This window comes from Rhagoletis pomonella, unplaced genomic scaffold, assembly GCF_013731165.1.
Source record: "Rhagoletis pomonella isolate Grant_MI unplaced genomic scaffold, Rhpom_1.0 Rhpom_scaffold_00012, whole genome shotgun sequence".
In the NCBI taxonomy this organism is placed as follows: Eukaryota; Metazoa; Arthropoda; class Insecta; order Diptera; family Tephritidae; genus Rhagoletis; species Rhagoletis pomonella.
The window spans coordinates 8,205,732-8,225,251 of NW_023458566.1; the positions used below are offsets into that span (position 1 = coordinate 8,205,732).

Here is a 19,520-nt window from a genome sequence, read left to right on the forward strand (position 1 = left end):
AGCTGCCGCTTTTGTGCATGCCAACGCTCCAATACAATTACGCTCATTTGCTCCTGCTGCTCCTACGTATCCGGCACCACTCTACCGCGCATTCGGTTTCACTTACGGACAGCCATTGGTTTACGCTACAGCTGAATTTAAGAAGTAAACAAACGTTTGTGTTTTTGTTTATTGGCGAATTATTTTTGTGAACATTTCAGCTAAATCCTTAATTGATTTCCTGGAGAATTATTGCTTAATTATTGGCAGCAATGCTGGCTGACACTTTGTAATGAAATAAATCGGAAATTCTGTAAATAAAATTCCTACTTACTTGTAATGATTTTGTCTTACTTATATTTGCCTTTGCTCACCTTGGCGACTATTTTTGGGCTACGGCATAATTGAGTATTCGCATTCGTCGATCGCATCAATGTAAAACAGCAACAAGCTGCAGTTGTTTGTTTTCAGGAAGATTTTTTGAGAAAAAGGAAATTCCTAGTAAATAGGGCTACATATAGAAATCATTGATTGCAATCTCTCTTATCGTGGAATATTTCGGCCGACAACTGTGATACGCTATATCAATAGTTACTCATTTATGAGGATCAAAATAATTTACCTTGTAAGTAAGTAAATACATATATTTTACGTCAGTATATGTAAATAAAGCGCCTCCTATGTATGCACTAGAAATGTGTGTATACATACATACATACAGTGGCGGTCAAAAATGGATGAATGATTTTTAGTTTTTAATATTTACAATGTTTTCCAAGCTATACCTGCGTACCTGCCCATGAGCCCCCATTAAGTTTGTCGTTGATAGAATTTATAATATTGGTACCCAAAAAGTTTCGGCCTAGACATTAGGCTAGTGAGGCGTATTCTTGTTTTCGTACGAATTGCAAATTATGAATTTTCCTTTCATTTTCTATGAAAAAAAAAACAAGGTACGGCCTAGTACAAGGCGAGTTTATATAAGATGGTAGTGGTAAGTGAAATAAGAAATTTTGATAGTAGAAGATCCGAATAAGGCACGACGACCTTGACCCATCGTTTAAATGGATGAAATCTATTTTGTATGGAATTTAACGTGTTAGGAAATATTTCGTGAGTGCGTTGACTGAAAAAATCCTAGCCAAGATATATTTAATTAAATATTTAAAAATTATTATTTTTTTTTTTGTTTTTAATTTTGCACTCATTTGTTGGTTTGAACAATTACATGTATGCAAAGTGAAGACATAAAGCCTACTAAAAGTGTTAAACAGATGAGTGAAAATTACTAGTATTACTTACCTGTTCGTACGTGCCAACCCGATAGGTAGGCCCTAAAAAAAATAGATGTTTTCACATTCGCATTATACAGTGCAAAATGAAAAAAATAATAATTTTTGAATATTTAATTAAGGTCAGGATTTTTTCAGCCCAACCCACTCGCGAAATACACATTAAATTTCATACAAAATTGCTTTCATCCATTAAAACGATGGCTAAAGGTCGTTCCTTAATCGGATTTTAGACTATGATATTTATGTATCGAGACTAATCAATTCAGCTGTTCCAGTAACATCATCGTATATGAATTAACCTTGGTCCAGTATTGAAATAAAGATAAAATATGTTTATAATGAAATTGATAAATGACAATACATACATACATATGTAAATATGTAATGGCTTATTTCATAATTCGTAATACCAACTAATAAGTTACATATCTATTACCTTACGCCCGTTGTATCATCTTCAACGAAATGATAACAAAATATGTATGCTGAATCATTCATGTGACAAGTGAAAATATCCTATAGAAATGAAATATAAAGACATCGATATTGCCGTCGTAGCTCATACGCCTAAGTGGCCCAACCATTCTTGAGTTTACCGCTGTCAATTCCTGCGGTTGTCGCTAATGGCGCTAAGAAGTGGAAGAAAATAATGTATGTAGACAGCTGTTGCTATAGCTTAGACTGGCAACAATGCCGGCGTCGAGACATCAATAATAAATGCAATAAATGAGGTATTAAATATACAGCATCAATAGTTGAGAAATATTTTTATGTGCAAGTGTGTACATTAGGGCGGGTTGATTTGTATGGATGAAAAAAAAAATTGAAAATCGTATAGGGAAAACGTAATCTACATTAAATTCTAAGAAAATTCTCTGAAGAAACCATGGGTCTAAAATCAAACCCTAATCCGCGCCTCTCGACTTGAAAATTTTTTACCTGGGTGAATATTTTTTTTAGTGAAAAAAAATTTTGAGTGTAGAAAAAATATTAAGTGCAAAAGAACTACCTTACTAAACAATTTTATTCAGAAAATTCGATTTCTTTTTGGAAAAACCAATTTTTTCTAACATTTATTTTTTTTGGCAAAGGCGGCCATATAAATTTTCAAGTCGAGAGGCGCGGATTAGGATTTTATTTTAGATACATGGTTTCTTCGGAGAATTTTCTTAGAATTTTATGTAGTTTACGTTTTTGCTATACGATTACAAAAAAAAAAAATTAACCCGCCCTAGTGTACATACTTATGTATGTACGTTATGCAATAGAAAAATGTACATACCTACATACATACATATCTACATACTTATATCCCCTTTGCAAAAATTGGAACACGTATCAAATATTTTTTTTCCCGAATATCATTTTCTTGCATTCGTAATAAGAAAAATGCATTTCATTTGAGTATTCCTTTTCATTGTTGCAGATTTCTTTTTGGAAAAAGCATAAATTTACCACGCGCTCAGACAAATCAGACCAAAATTTTGCTTTCAAATGCATACATATTTATGTGCATATGTAAGTATGTACCAAAATAGCTCTACTAGACATTTTGAAATATAACCGTTGGTGTGTTCATTAGGAGGCTTTTCGTTGTAAATGATGTAAATATTTCGGTGACTTAATATGCTATTCTCAGCAATATTTGATCTAATAGCCCATTTTGATTTTCTTATTAACTTGTGATTCTTATTTCTATTGGAGTTTGCTGGCAAAATGATTCACGACAGAATTTCGAAAGTTACTGAAAATAATTAAATCGATTTAAAGGAAATTGGCCAAAAAAGATTATTTTGCATCCAATTCAAGCAGCTCACGGCTTCCAGTGTTTTTAACAAGTATTTTCTGGGTAACAGCCGTCTGGAAGTGAGCTAAGGTGAGAAGGCAGACCCCCAGCAGTCGGGTGTCTGCTGGGCTAGGGGCCCGCCACATACATATGTAAAAAACAGTCCACAATTAAATCGGATGAGACATCCTTATTTTAAGGACGACCGCGGCGAACGAACCAAGGATTACCATTTGAGGGCACCTAGAATGTCGAGAGGCTTTATGGGAAGGGGAGAGACCCTGTCGTCAAGCAAAGGATCTTTGTTCATATCGTCGGAAAATTCAGCCTCGACCACGAGACGTCCGATAACGGACTGAGGCTGATCGTCATCGCTTCAGGCATAAGAGAATCCATCAGACTATATGGCTCTCTCAAGATCGAAAAACGAGAAACCGAATCGATCATGTTGTGATAGACGCCATTCGGACTACTATCTTTTTGCAGCCAAGAGAACCATACGCCCCTTTCCAGCAAAAAATGTGCGTCCAGCAGTGCAAGGAAAGCTCAACGTCGAAAAGCTGAAATCACAACAGACGGCAAATTTATTCGTCACTTGACTCTCACAGCTGTTCTTAGAAACAACTTGCAAAATAGTCAACTACAAGACAAATATGAATATAAGGGTGGGCCTAAAATCGGAAAATAAAAATACCAAATGACTTAAAACAGAAATATTTACAAAACGTAAAGAAAAACGACAACAAGCGACCAATAATGCCAAAAACAAAACTTCATTTGTACATAGGCGCACCCCCGCTTGGGGTCCTACTTAATGGTTATGAACCTACTCGCACTACGGCCCGAGCTGATGGGGTTATCTTTAACCCGTCAGATGGCAGGGCTCTGGATGCGGAATGCTAAAAGGATAAGTGAGGGTACTACTGCGGGGCTATGCCAGCCAAGACCGATACCGACACTACCGATCCGATTCTCGCTTTGACTTCCGCCACTCCTAAATTCGCCTGCTCGACTGCAGGTTGATTGTCTCAACTAGCAGTCTAATAAATTGGAGTGTAAAGACCTGTAGTACCTCGCTTGGTACAAAATCGCACAAATCGCTCGGAAATTATAATTTTAAAATCTTGTTAACGTGCATAATAGGAATGTTTCCCAATGCACTGCTCCTTTTGCTTCTTCTTCTTTGGAGCCTCTCTGCGGTGGACACGATAGGCGGGGAAAGACTTAGCTTTTGAGCTCTTCGATTCATATACTCTGGAGATGGACGGTTAACTATTTAAGAAAATTTTAAGTACTCACAAACTGATTCCAGTTGCATAGAAATTGTTGCCTTTGCTCTAATTGCCGGATAGCCGATGATTTTGCTGAGTTTTAATCTGGAAAGCTGAGAGATATGACGAATATTTAATATGGAATATGTATACTTGTACAAATGATCATTGCATGTGTTGATGAGTATCAAATTTCAATATAAAAATTATATCATTGTTGTTACAGCATATTAGTAACTCACAAACAAACAATGCGTAATCACCCATCCTATCAATCATAAATCAAGTGGCCAATGGTGCGATGAAAAACTAGAAATTTATTCTATTAAATTGCATACTCGTACGAACCTAAGCGAAATATAAGATGACAATTGTCGCAGAATCACTCACCTGCAACGGCATTTGATAAGTATAAAAGCTTCCTGAAACTAAGGCCCGAGCATCAGTAAGAAACTGGTATTTTCTTAAGCAAACATTTTGAAAGATTGTGCGAAATAACAATGTTCAAATTGGTGAGCCTTAACTAACACCACACTAAGTGCTCTTGCTTATTCACATTTCAACTCATAAATCTTCATCCGCAGTTGCCACTTCTACTCGCTTGCATTGTGTGCAGTGTAGCCTCACCAGCGCCGGACGGTCTTTACAACATAATCAGCAGCAGCAGCAGCAGCAGCAGCAACTCGCTTATTAAGCCTTATCGGAAAATATCCTTGACGGCTAAGGCTCAAACACCACAGCAGCTACTATCGAACGCCGTCACATCGGGGGAGGAGGAAGATAGCAACGACGTTGCGAGTAACGCCGACGACCAGGAGTCAGGTGCGCCAGCATCAGTAACAGCCGTAGCCACCGCTGCACCGGCGACGGGTTCTGCATCCTCACCCCTAACTCGCATTACGGCTATCGCCTCTGTGGGACCAGCTGTGGCATCCGCCTCAGCATCGCGCTCGGCATTACGTGTCTCTTCTTCGTTTAAATTGCCATCCAGCAGCAGCTCCAGCGCAACCATACAACATCACATCTTACCCGCCGAGACTATACCGCTACCCATTACCATCTCAACACGGCCAGGCTTGCGTACTGTCATCGCTCCGGAGACCATTACTATTCGCGAGTCGACCCTTGCTAAGGTGGGTGAAGTGGTGCAGAAAATACCGACAGCCGTGTCGCATCAGAGTCAGACGGTGGTGCATAAGCATGCGCGTGTGGTCACGCCCATTGTGGCACCCGCAGTGCGTACAATCACGTCGCAAGTGTTGCGCGCCTATCACACCCCGCTCATCCTTGCACCACAAACATCCGTTGTGCGTGCGGACAACGTCAACGTCAACAGCAACAGCAACGCCAAATCCAGTGCAAGTGCAAGTGCAAGCGCAAGTGCAAGCATCGTCTCGAGTGCAAACAATGCCTAGAGCTGTGCCAACAAAAAATACAAACTCTGAGGCAAGAGATGCTCTAATTGCTGATCTAGCTATTATTTACTTTAGAATCTTTTGAAACTGCTAACTGTGTTCCAGGCTGATACTTTACAAATAAGAAATTTATTTAAATATTTAAAATCGAAATTAAGGTAATTGTATTGTGGTTTGTAATTTTTTGTTATTTCGCTTGTGATTTTTAGACTTTGGATGCAACTTTTTTGGAATAAAAAATTAAACTCTACAAAGATTGTTGTTTGAAGTGACACATTACTGGCTGAAATTTGGAGCGTACTTGTAAATATGGATATCGATGTCTTTGACATAGTGACTAAGTTGCGTCTTAAAGTACATAGATCCAACCCTTTTTATTACAGAATCTGGCCAAAGAGGTCGGGTCACACATCCTTCGAGGAAAATTCTAAACATTCTGTATAATCTTACGCAGGGGTACCGAATCTTAGTCACAAAGTGGTCTGCAAGTTGCGGACTTGCTGCATACTTGATGTCTGAAACCATAATCAAGCCGATTATTTTGAGTGTGGTGCGATTCACTAAAGAAGTCTGTATTATTTAGTTATGTGGGGAAAGCGCCCACAAGGGGCCCTCCTTGTTGGAATCAGCGAGGTGCTTTGGTCTACTCCTATTATTGTTGTACTCGTACACATTTCGGGTAGGGCTTTCGCAGTTGCTCCGCCATTTAGCTACGAAGCACTGGTTTCTCCTTCAACGCCTCGCCTGAGAAATCTTTGTGCCTGAAAAAAAGAACACGGGTCCTTCTCTACGGACATTGCGCTAAGGGGTGAATGGCACAGTGGCAGACTCTTGAACAGAGGTTCAGTAAACATATTAACGTTCTGTCAGAAACTCTCCGTTCATCTCAAGCTTAGGCTTACGAATTTATTCTGCGTCTTTGAAACAAAACTGTAATAATGATTGGAAGGGAAAATATTTATTCCGACAGCCAATTGCCATTCAGTCACGATCGTTTAAAGCTCAATCCGTCGAATAAGGCCTGACTTCTCCCTGGGTCGTCTGGGAATACTTCAAAATCAGGCTACTGTGGGATTTATTGCATAGTGGCATTGCAAGATACTGCAAAATTTCTAATGAATTGGACTACGAAAGTATGTATATGAGTTTCCGTGGAAACCTGTGAACTGATTCTGAAGCTTAACATTTGAAAGCATGTATACGTAGTCGGCAGTGGTATGCTAGTATTTGTTAGCTTTTAGAAGGTGCCGGATTCGAATGCCCTCAGGTGCTGCCTTATTTTATGTTTTTTATTCGAACCATGAAAAAGCATCTGTGAAGTGCAGAAGGAAATCGTATTGAACAAAAAATTCAATAAGACAAATTTCAGAAAAACAGCCAAAAACGTATCAATTTCAAAACAATTTTCCGTTACATACGTTTCTGCCGCACACTTTAGTGGGAAAACGAATCGTCAAAGTACTCGAAAATGGAATCGGTCGATAAATGGACAATAATTCGCATTTCATCCACTTGTTTCCATTTTCGGATCGATTTTCGGGTTTTTTGCTGGCTGGGTTAATATTTGCCATTTTATTTACAAAACAAAATATAATATGGATATAGAAGTGCTTCCAGAGCATTTAGGGCCAGTGATGACCTACAAGAAGGGGTTCGAAAGTGGAAGTAGAATCTGCTGACTTGCGCTTATTCAAACGACGTCTCCATCACAGTAACCTGCGAGTATCTGTCCATACCCAGTTCACTCATGACTAAAGTTTTGTGAAACATACAACTTTAGGCAGCTAAAATAAAAAAAATAAGATTCCGAACTAGTCTAGACCCAAGCTGGATGGAGTGACTTTCCAGCTGAAGCAAATTATTTCGAAATAATACTTGCAAAGGAGTCAAGCATTGTGTGTAAAATTATGAAAGAAAATTCACAAAGTTTCTTTCATCTCTTAGAGGTAGGACGCTAGGCTGTTGGTTAGTTTTAATAACAGTACGCTGCTTGTAGTCCTCACACGCATTTGAATTGGCTATGACCAATTATGAGATTTGCAGCTGATGTGGAACGAATTCGTAGAATGTGGAACACATTCGCTGTAAATGCCCAGTGCTTAGTAGGCTGTGGATTAGTTTCAAGGTAGCACGTTTTCTGTCAACTCTGGAAGCAGCTAGCAAACGAGGGTTCCGGTTTGCCAAAAGGGACTGTTCCACTATTTCAGAAAGAATCGTACAACCCACGGTTTGAAAACACACATTGTAAAAGACTTCAGGTTTATCACTGTTTTAATTTTCTCTTACACATTACACTTTATCGCACAACAGATAGATTTATATTATTGGAGGTACTTGTATTCCACTTTCCTTGGACTTGGCACGAATTCATCAAAACTAATTTTACGCACTGGCTTAATTTCAGGTAACGTCTGGTAGACCACTGGCCGGGCGGCGAAAGTCAAATGTGCTGGCGTATGCGTCAGTGACTGGATGATTGGCGTATCGCCTTTGAGTGTGACTGTCGCTGCGGTGGCAATATTTTCCACTACTTGCACCGCAGCCGGCGATGCAGGCTTCACAACAGCCGCTGGTATGGTATGCAATGGCTGTGTCGAACTATAGACTGGCGATTGCACCGCGTTGCTAGCCGCCGCTTGTGTTGTAGTGCTGGTGGTGGTGGTGCCAATAGGCTGGGCGGCGGAGGCAGATTGTGTATGCTGGCGGGGGTTACTGATGTGATGTGTGTTGTGCACTCGTGTAAAAGATGTATGCGAAACGGCAGATGGTGCATTATGCACTATAGAGGAGATGTTAATGTCGCCGGCTTTCTGAAAATCACTTGGCGATAGGGCTAAAAGGCCGGCGTGACATGCAGCAATGCAGGCGAAGAAGATCAATAAAAGCTGTAGCGAAAGCGGAAAGAAAGGAGGGGGGGAAGTTTTTATGAATTATTATTTTTCGCAAGATGTTAATTTACCATTTTATTTACCATTTTGTGTATGTTTTGTATATTTTTTTTTGTTTATTCCTCTCCAGTTCAGCGAGACTTATTTGTTCTGCGTATTAAATATTCGAACGTGTTTGACGCGCTGCACAAATCGAGATTAACTTCAATGATGTGCGTAAATTGAATTTATATGTTGCATCGTTTGCTGCAGCCGTGCGTATTTGTGGCTTAGTGCTTTGCTGAATGTGTGTGTGTGTGCTAATGACGTGCCTCGAACTGGAGTGGAGCGCGCGCGTGCAGCAGCCACAAATTTTATGCGGTTGGGAATTTCGCAAATAATGCATATCTACGCGTAGGTATACATACATACTTATACATATGTACATTTTAAATTATCGGTTTTGGGTTTTTCAATTTCAGAGTAGCAACATCATTCGGCGCTTTATGTTTTGCCAATGGTTAAGGTCATCTGCACTCACGAGTTCCCCTCCTCCAAGGGAGATAAAATACTTATAAATCAAATTTTTAACAAATTTATTAGTTGTTAAATTTGGCGGCTCAGTAAATTTGGCAGTAATTGTAAATACCTGTGCAAGCATAAAAATTTAATTGAGTGCCCTGTAGGAAAACCTGCGCTTGCTGAAGAATTTCCTACTAGTCTACTAGTATACAAAAGATTTGACTAGTTGTATGGTATTTTTTTTATATAATGTTTATGTTTTCTTTCGATTTTTTTGATTTTTTTGAAGTGATACATGTTACTGAAGAAGATGCAGAAGCAGATGAAAATGTAGTGGTATCACATACCGTGCTTGCGGGTTAAGTATCGCTTAAGTTCTTAAGTACCATCTGTAAACCATCTATTCGTAATATATGACAATATAAAACAACAAAAAGGAAATATCTAAATCGGCCCTTAAAGCCTGCGATTATAAAAAAGTTTCTAATAAAAATAACTAAGATTTTCCTACTGGGCGCATTTAAGTGCGTATTTCCTTGCCTTTGCGCTGTGGTTGCAATTACCAACACCGTGCCTGCGCTAATTTGATTGCAAGCGATTTTTAGTGGCTTGGCTGACATGTATGTACATTAGGGCGGTCAAAAAAAAACAATTAAAGTTGGAATAATAATGCTCTCACCCAGTAGTTTTGTTCTATATGGGAAAAATATACCCTTGCTTTTTTTATTTTGAATATTTAGAGGTAGCTCAAAACGTTCAAAGTTTTTCATGTATTTTATATGAAGAAAAAAATTTTTTCGTAGAAATGGTAAGGAATTCTTGAAAACCAATATTTTTCGATCGAAAACTGTGGTTCTCTTCAGGAGACTTCCAATAATAATATTCAATTGTTTATTTGACCATTTTTTAATACTAAATATTTTTTATTGGTCTCCTATTGCATTTTTGTGGGTTTAGTTACTATCTCCTTCAGAGAAACAGAGCTTTCCGACAGAAAAATATTGATTTTTTAAAAATTACGTGGAAAGTTTGAGCCCTTCGAGTGATATCTAAATTTTTTTTGATTTCAAAAAAAAAGGGGATATATTTTTTTCGGTATAGAACAATCCCTGGGGGTAAGAACTTAAAATTTCCAGCTTTACTTTTTCTTATGCATTTTTGGACCACCCTAATGCACATACATTCGAACAAAAAAATATATGTACAGGTGTATATGAAAGGGTGGTCCTTAAATTTAGGAACAAATTTGTACATCAGATTTTCTAAGCCTCAACCCCTACGTCCATGCTACTATAGTCGAAGATATCACATATAAATTTTGGTCCCAATTGGAGTCGTTTAAGGCGTGGCGCACAGGGGTGAAAATTCAGATTACCCAATGAAGACGTCTTAGCCGGCTCCAATTGGGACTAAAATTTGTGACCGTCGTATTACCGATTGAAGGGGTGAGACTGAAAAAAATCACTCGCTTAATTTTAAGGACCACCCTAATAAATATACATGAAAATCGCTATATGCGGCTGTACTTAAAACGCTTAGCTACTTTGCTGCTTTGCTGTTGTTGTTGTTGTTATTTAATGTATTTTTAGTGTACGTACTACGTTGTTACGCCCATGTTTGTACATAAATATATTTATACTCGTAGTATATGCGGCTCACTTAGGGCCGCGCTCAACAAGCAGCGTGTTCAGTCAACCTTCACTTATTTATTTTATTTATTTATTTGTTGTTTACTTATTGTACATTTATTTCTACTCTTATAACTTATTTTTATAAGCTTTTTCTTTTTATGTTATTTTACTTCTCGAAAGCCTCTTACGCAATATAAGCTTAGCTTGAGGAAATACATATATAGTTAACAATGCAATCGTTCGGCTGCCACCTACAACAGCAATAATAAAAGTACCTACATTACAAAAAGTTGTTATATTTATTTATTTTTCTTAAATATATTTTTTGCCGTTTTGTTATTCACACTTGCAAAAAAAGAAAATTTACTTTGATTTCTTCACTTCGATATTATACCCCTTAAGTGTCATGGGTGGCGGAAGAATATTTTCAAAGCTGAATGAAGTCCCACTAAGTAAATATCGGGAAATTTACGAAAATATATTTTACGGATTTTCAAAAACCGTTATTTAATTTTAAATTAGCGGTTTTAAACCGGATTAACTGCTTTTTATCCTAATAACCTAATTAAACGAACCATTAAATAAATCGAAATTTTCCACAAATGTTTGAACCGAATCGAAAACCGAACGACTTTTTATAAAGACTTACTTTTAATTTCGACCAAATTTTTAATAGAACAATTTTTGTGAATTTTTTTTCTTAGGTTAAATATGGTAATACTATGTTTGTTTACTTGCTAGAAAATCTCCTCTCATCAATCTCAACTGATTATTGTAAATCCATTATTTTTTATCAAATAAGTTTTTTTCCTGCGTGTAAAAAAGACTCTAAATAAGTTAAGAAATGTATAATTTTTTGCTTTTACGATTTTTTTTTTAAATTTAAAAATTCTGTAATGTTTTTTATTTTTAGATTTTTTTTTTATATTTTTCTTTATATGACCCAAAATAGCACCTTTAAAATGAGACCAGAACCCTATTATTAACTATAATAATTTTGAGACATTCAAAAAATAAATTTGCGAAATCTCGGAAAATTTGCAACATAGAATTTTGCACAACTTTCGAAAAATTTTAATTTTTTCCTTTGGTAGAAAATTGTCGAAAAATTGTCGATTCCAACCATTGGTGCATTTGACATGGAGTGATACAATATATGTACATACAAATTTACAAATTTTTTTTTTAATTCTCGACCCATTGCACCGAGCCGACACCTCACAAAGACACAAAACCCTTTCCGCGAACCAATCCGAAGTTGTAAAAACGCTTCAACCACTGAACCGAACCGACCAAATTTTTCATCCGGTTCACGCCCCTGTAAGGCAAACGGTGTAATAAGAAGCTTTTCCATACAACTCGTAGGTTTTCCACTGCCTGCCGAGAGGAGAGCGCTGTTAGAAATTTTTTGTTTTCGATTTTTAGCTCGAACCTAGGTCCTTTCTGTTGGGAGCAGTTTATCTCATCGGCTGGTCGGTTGGTCGCATATGAAGCTTCTATTGAGTAAGCCTGAACCACCTTCACTTTTTATCAAAAATCTAAAATACCTCACTCGAAGGGTATTGCAATGCTGAGGTGTAGCTCAAAATAGTTTTGTATTCCACCTTCTTCGTCGTCTGACACTCCTCAAATGGCGCGCACAAATTACGCACAGTGTTCGCCATTGACGTTTACACCTTTTTCGCTTCTCGCTTCAATACAACAAAATGTTTTTGCTCTTACTAAACATATTTTTTTTTTTTTTTTTTTGTTATTGACTATTCCAATAAAAGGCATAGGTAAGTACAAATACCCTAAAGCGCTTACCTATTTGTTAGTTTATACATATGTATGTATGTATCTATATACTTGCGGTTATATGAAATCAAGTTTTTACCGCAACTCTGATACATTACTCGCCGCGCATTCACTCGAATAATGTGCTTGCCAATAATGCATAGCGCAACAGCAACAATCGCACCGGCTTGCTAAGTACCCACTCACACACATTCACTTGGCTCAAAGTTAGTCAGTTAGTAAATAAGGCAAGCAGCCAGCCTAGCCATCAAGCAACCGATCAGTCAGTCATTCAGTCTGTCCGCGGCATTGCGCTTTTCTAGTCTACGCTTTTTACTCCAACAGTGTGCGCGTAAAGCATTGAGTATATTTGAGCGTTTTGAAGTTGTTCAAGCACATAAATATGAAATTTGTAAGTAGATATATAGTCAGTATGTAGTTCATGCATTGAGTCAACTTTGTCACTGTTGCAACTCCAACATATTTATGTATGTATATATTTTTCTTTTTTTCTTGCAGTTTTCCACATTTGTTGCGCTTTTCCTCAGCTGCCTTATTTTCCACTACCATTGCAATGCACAGCCAGTTGATCAAGCGGCAGCAGCGGGTATTGTAATCGATGCGGCACCTTCGGTGGTCTCCTATCAGGGTTCGTCGCAGGCGCATGCGCACCTTGTACTAGCGCCTATGGGTCGTTCGTTGGGCTATGTGGAACCATTGGATGTGAATCGTACATTGGCGCGAAATGAACGCTTAGATGAGCGACACGAAGTGCTGGATATTAGTCCGGTGTATGTGCCCGAGTGAAGGGCGCGTGCGCATTGTGTGGCATGTAAATGTGTATGGAGATATTTATGTATGAATAATGTGCACCGGTGTATATATCTACGTAAATTTGTTTGCAAGCAGAATTATGCAAAAATAGTGTATAAAAAATGCTTGCGTTTTCCTATCTATTTGTGTTAGTATTTTAAGTTTAGTTAATCATTAGCGAATATTGCATTTTCTGATGAATTTAAGAAGCTTTAGAAAACATTTTTATAGCAAAAATGCATTAATTGAAGATACAAATTTGTGTTATGTAAATTAAAATAAAAATTTTTCCCCTGGAAATGTGGAGAAAAGTAATTAAAACGGTTGAGAGCATGTCTTTTTTTTAATTGTATCCTAATATAGTGCCAATAAAGGAGAGAGTTGGTTATATGTACGAATTATGAGCTGAATAGAGTGTGGTGGTAATTTTCCCAGCATAAAGTTACCCAGCATAAATGACGACTTGGCTTACCTTGGTAAAACACAATTCTCGTTCACTGCAGTAGCTTTTTTTCAAGCGTCTTTCAATTTTATGTTAGGTTACTTAGATAATTATTAAATTGTCCTTTCTGATACCACAATCTGAACGGCACCCAATATTTAATCGATAAAACGCCCTCAGCCGATTATGTGTTTACGAATTCGGCTAATCTCAATGCCCCAGAGCTCCTCGGGGCCATTACGGATGTGAGTACATCAACCTTGGCCTCGCAAACGCTGGGCACGTAAGAAGGTTGTGTTGAGGTGATTCCACCTCGTCATCTTCCAGGCAACTGCGACATGCGGTGTCCGGCAGTATTCTCAGCCTTACTGCGTGGATACCGATTGGACAGTGACCCGTTAAAACCCCCACCAAAAGTGAGAGCTCCGGCTTTGTGATTGAGAGGAGTGCCCTCGACTGCCCCCTGACTACCCTAGGGCAGAAGGACTCTGCAATCGCGCATGCCCTAGTTATCGCCCAGCGCTCGCTGAGCTGATATGAGGCCCATCTATCCAAGAGTTTTCCACGAGTGTCTTTCCTGGCCAATTTTTCAGCCACACAGTACCTCGCAATGTCAGAGTGGCCCAGAAGCCAAATTACTCAAATACAGAAGTCTTCGGACGCACCCGAATGAGAGAGAGAAGACATTTCTTAACCAAATTAGAGCGCACGCCACACACACTCAAGGCCCTGATAGCCGCTTTGCTATCAGAATAAACAGGGTCAATATTCAGAAGTTCCACCCGGCTCAATCCTCCTTTGAAGGAAAGTGGGCAGAGAAGAAGCTCCTAGGAGTCATTTCGGTGGCGTAGTAATCTGCGCGTTCAGGGATGAAATCGAAGACCCCCTGAACAGCAGAGTATCCAGTCCTTAAGTGGGTCAACCAATCGGTTTACCTGAGTCTAACAGCTGTTCGCGCCGCGGCAGTTTTGCCTGCAACGTCGACAGGCACTATGTTCAGCATTACGTTCACGTTCGCTAATATGGCGGTGGTCCGCAGTGCTCCACTAATACCAATAAAGTACGCGCTCTAGCTGCTTTGCTAGTGTAGCCTTTTCCAGTGAGTTCCACCTGACTAGGGCGCCATAAAACATAATTGGTTTGACTACGGTCTCGTAGAGCCAATAGACTACTTTGGGCGAAATACCCCATCTCTTACCAATAGCTCTTCTACACCAATATATGGCCAATGATGCATTTCTTGCCCTTTCCCTGATGATTGGTCTCCACGACAACTTCCTGTCAAGGATCAAGCCCAAGTACTTGACCTTGTCAGACAGCTGCAAGCGCTGACCTACAATTGGGGGAAGAATAGCGTCGGGGATTTTATACTTTCTAGTGAATAAGACCAGTTCTGTCTTACTGGGATTGACGGCTTGGCCACTTTTGGCCGCCCAGTTAGTGACTATGTTAAGGTATTGTTGGGTCAGTTCATAAAGTGTGTTCAGGTATTTACCTTTGATTATAAGTGCAACATCGTCTGCGTAGGCAATTACCCGACAGCCAAGTTTCTCTAGCTACTCTAGTATATCGTTGACCACGACGACCCGGAGTAGGGTTGCGAGGACACCTCCCTGCGGGGAGATAGAAAGTTTATGTGGTGTTAAGTAAAATATAGCAAGGGTGCGAGGGCAGGGCAAGAGTATGTCATTGTGCCCCGTACCGGGATGGAATTAGGCAAATAATGAAGTAAATTCGTTAGAGAGTAGATCATCTTCTCAACTTGTCGGAAGAATCAACCAATACAAAGGAATCATAGGTAAAACTAGAAAGAAGTAGCTTCGAAAAGCACAATGTAAGGCCTATTGTGATACCAAATTCATCCAGAAACTCCGCTATCTTTTTAACAAGCTCGTGAAGTCTACGAGATTTGACAACAGCGAGGTCTTGAACTTTGCACTTCTGCTAAGGAATGCTTTACTAGGTATTTTTTGTCTTTTCCTGTAGAGTGCAAGGCAGACTAAACGACTTTTTCCACCGAAACGGCTTTTGAAATACTCATTTTGGATAAACACCAGACATTCTGCATATCTTCCTATCAATTAAAGGCATTAGGCCCATTGACTGTTGACATTTACGCTCTACCGATACTAGAATTTTGATCTTCTCATTCTTGATTAGAATTTATATTGTGTTATATTGATGATTTTCATCTGATATCTGGCTCTTTAAGGAAAGGCTTCTTTGATATGAGCTTGTAGGAGGTGAAGCACACGCTTTTCCTCCAATACAGTCTGGATGTGGCACGAAACTATGTACCTGCAATTGCAAACTCTCTACCTTCTTATTCCTCATTGATGCCACTCTATCCCGGACCCATATCAGGTGTAAATCGAACTGCTTTGCCATCACGATAAGAGATTTGGGATAGTTTACAAGTGTTTCAGAATTTATGTGATAGACTCAAACTCCTTAAGGGCGGCTTGCATGTCTGAACATACTAAATACTATATTTTATTAGTAGCGGCGACAACTAGTTTTAGACTGTCGACAGCCTCCAGTATGGTCGATTTTTTACAAAATTTTCCGAAAAAAGTCAAAGTTGCAGTACTGCCAAACCTGCAAATCGTTTTACTCGTTGATAATTTCCTACATGGTATGTATGTGCAAATACTCATTAATGCCTATGTATATACACATATTTACATTCACATGCATCAATATAAACAAGCACTTTTGAAAAATGTTCGCATTGAACTTGAATAGTAAACAAATGTTGCTGGCTAATATTCAGCAACATTGTATCTCAGCTATTTCGGCTGGTTTGTTGCAAACTCGAAGAGTTGACCGGTTGGCTTTGAATTTGGCAAATTGAACGAAATCGCGAAAAATGCCGCGAATCGAAGTCCGAGAGCGGGTTTTGTTAAATGGGGTATTTTGAGCAACGAAATAAACAAAGAGTAGGCGCGTGAGTTAATGAAAGTGCAATGAGTTATTTCCGTTTGGTTAAACATTTATTGCTGTGGTGGTGAGATTACGTTTGTTTATGTATGTACACTCTCCGACAAAAAAGTAGCACTAATGAAACGTAAATATGTATGTCATTATATAAAGCTGTATTATTTGCATTTTTCTTTGAGCTACTAAATTTTCCCTTTAGTTATTTGTTCAGTATTCGGGTTTTCTTTACAAGAAAAGGAGGCGAGGTTTTTATCTGATTTCGAAAGTTTTCATGATATTGATTGTTGCGACCAAGGGCAATATCTGCACCATATTGGGTAAGATTTCAGAGCGTGGTTAATCGAATATTAGGTTCAAAACAACCATATTTCATACTATGAAAATTGTCCTTTGGAGTTATTTATGTAGCTTTATTACGGATCTACAGAAGTTTTGTTAGTTTGAAATAAACATAGGTACCTACTTATGTGCTTTTTTTTTGCGACTATTGTTTTTTTTTGCACTCCTGCCTCGAAATTTTATGGAAAACACCTAAAAAAAACTCCCTGAAAATTTCAACCCTTTATATAAACATTAGGTACTCGCCCAAGGCGTGCAAATTTCCCATATAAAATACACGTAAGCTTTGAGCTTTTTTTTATGGTATAATCTTGGTCAATGATGGGTTTTCTTTAGAATTGAATGCTCTACAAAAGTGCTCATTGCGGTGGAATCCTAACTCCCACCAGCGAGCTAGTACGGGTCACTAAACCCAATTTTTTCATTGTTTTTATAAAGCAATCGCATTTCTGGCTAGTATATCTCAGGACGAATGGATGAGGATTGAGCCAAGAGCTTGTGTCAGAAAATCCAATTTTTGGCAGCCAATGTCAGTTACGCGGTTTTGTACTTTAAACGACGATATGTATGTACATTAGACTGCATCACCAAAAAAAGTTCCAGTTTTTCCGCCGGGATTACAAAATCTATTATATTTGAAGACGTCCACCAAATTATTTTGAAAAAAATATTAAAATTCACGTGAGTTGGACCGAATTGAAAAAAATGGAGTTTTTTATAAATAAAAATAGTTTCTTAAAGAACTTTTTGAGAAAAATCCCCTCAGATGACAAAATAGTTTAAGCTTAAAAAAATCTGTATAAAAATATTTAAAAATTGAATCAACGGAATCGTAATAATGAGATTTTTGATGCTGTTTTTTTAACTTTTTTCAAACCTTGGTTAAAGAGAAACTCGAATAATACTATTCCCATTACACTTTTGAGGTATCAGTGGAAATATATTCTCCTACTCTTTTTATTTCTTTGCATAAAAGTACTTTTAAATTTTTCCGTTTAGAATTCTATTTACTGTCAATGCAGGCTAGTTTTGTTTTACAACAATGAAACTGTAATGTAAAATTATAGCTTTGCTTGCCATTTTTGTATTAAATAAAATTAAACTACATATTTGTAAAAAGGAAATATGTCTGTTTTGTAAATCTCAAATTCAGAAGATTAACCAACTGAAAAAAGTGTATGCAGAGATAACAGTTTTGTATTTAATCACTAAAAACTACAATAGTTGTAAAGAAATGTCAACACATTGTAAAACTGACAAAGAATGAAAAAAGCAAAAATGTGTGACCAGGTAAATTTTGCTTTTAACAATGCGCAGGCTAGAAACTCATTTACGCGGTATAATTTCGTCTACATTTTCTCTTAGAATAATTTGTAGAAAACGAAAAAACCATACGATTTGTCGAAAAAAAATTTTGACCCACCCTAATGTACAAATATTGTTAATAAATATTTTTTTTATTCTCTGAGCATAAATGTTTAATGATGAACAAAGTGAGCAACTGGAGCGGCAATCACAGATTTAACCACAGGTGCAGCATGGAGTACCGGCACGACTGGAGCAACGACTGATTTTACAACGGGAACGTGGTGGACCACTGGAGCGGAGTATGTCTTCACAACAGGTACAATTGGGGCAGCATGCACAATAGGGGCGGAATAGGTTTTCACTACTGGGACAACAGGTGCAATAGTTTTGACTACTGGAACTACCGGAGCCACGGTCTTTACTACAGGTGTCACGAAATGAGCATTCTGGTGCACTTGAGTGATGCTCTGGTGGGAGACGGCAGTTGGAGCGCTGTGCACAACGGCACCTACTTTGGCTACAACCGGTTGTGCGATGAAGCCAGGAGCGGCGGTGGCGATGGCCAAGAGAGCGGCGAAAGTGATCTGTTGGAAGAAAAAATGGTTTATCATAAATAGTTAGTAAATTTACACAATTAAAGATTCCTTGAGCTTTTGCTAACTTACGAATTTGAAAATTTTGCTAGTGCTGCTGTTGCTGCTTGGAAGGAGCTCTTTGAAGTTTGTTGGTTGACTAGTGTTGAACTAAGAGAAATTAGCATAATTTATATCATTGCATGTACTTAATTTTTGGAGTATGCCAATCAAACGAATTCACTTAAATGAACCATTCGAAAAGCAGTAATTTAAAATACCTTCATAGAATTATTTGCGCTGTTGCACTGAAATGGAGACCATAGGAAATAATTAAAATAAATCTTTGTTAAAAGCAGCTGGTTCACTGGCTAGTAGCAAGTTGTCCCTGGCATTTACCTCAGTTGCAATTTCAGAAATTTTGTCAACTCATTCGAATTTGTATGTTTGCTATTTATGCTGCGTTTGAAATTAATTACCCAGCCTCAATTAAAGGCAATTCAACAGAGCTACTGAAAGATTGCTGTTAGTTTTCTGATTTTTTATTTTTGCCTTTGTATGAGT

At 38.2% G+C, this 19,520-nt stretch overlaps 3 protein-coding genes and 1 long non-coding RNA gene across 4 annotated transcripts; 3 read left to right on the forward strand and 1 right to left on the reverse strand.

Annotated features, from left to right (window-relative positions):
* The first annotated feature begins 6 nt into the window (after positions 1-6).
* On the forward strand, positions 7-319 carry LOC118747438. Its single transcript, XR_004993958.1, has 2 exons — positions 7-144; positions 201-319. It is a non-coding gene; the product is annotated as an uncharacterized LOC118747438 (long non-coding RNA).
* A 4,071-nt stretch (positions 320-4,390) lies between these two features.
* On the reverse strand, positions 4,391-8,900 carry LOC118747775. Its single transcript, XM_036481902.1, has 3 exons — positions 8,718-8,900; positions 8,081-8,631; positions 4,391-4,444 (listed from the first exon to the last, which is right to left on the reverse strand). The coding sequence occupies exons 1-3, from the start codon at positions 8,718-8,720 to the stop codon at positions 4,432-4,434; spliced, it is 567 nt and encodes a 188-aa protein (XP_036337795.1). The 5' UTR covers positions 8,721-8,900; the 3' UTR covers positions 4,391-4,431.
* LOC118747774 (retinin) lies at positions 4,787-5,991 on the forward strand. Its single transcript, XM_036481901.1, has 2 exons — positions 4,787-4,843; positions 4,916-5,991. Exons 1-2 carry the CDS (start codon positions 4,832-4,834, stop codon positions 5,744-5,746), a joined length of 843 nt encoding a protein of 280 aa, XP_036337794.1. The 5' UTR covers positions 4,787-4,831; the 3' UTR covers positions 5,747-5,991.
* A 3,918-nt stretch (positions 8,901-12,818) lies between the features above and the next one.
* On the forward strand, positions 12,819-13,664 carry LOC118747776. The gene is made up of 2 exons (XM_036481903.1): positions 12,819-12,954; positions 13,062-13,664. Exons 1-2 carry the CDS (start codon positions 12,946-12,948, stop codon positions 13,347-13,349), a joined length of 297 nt encoding a protein of 98 aa, XP_036337796.1. The 5' UTR covers positions 12,819-12,945; the 3' UTR covers positions 13,350-13,664.
* The last annotated feature ends 5,856 nt before the right edge of the window (positions 13,665-19,520 follow it).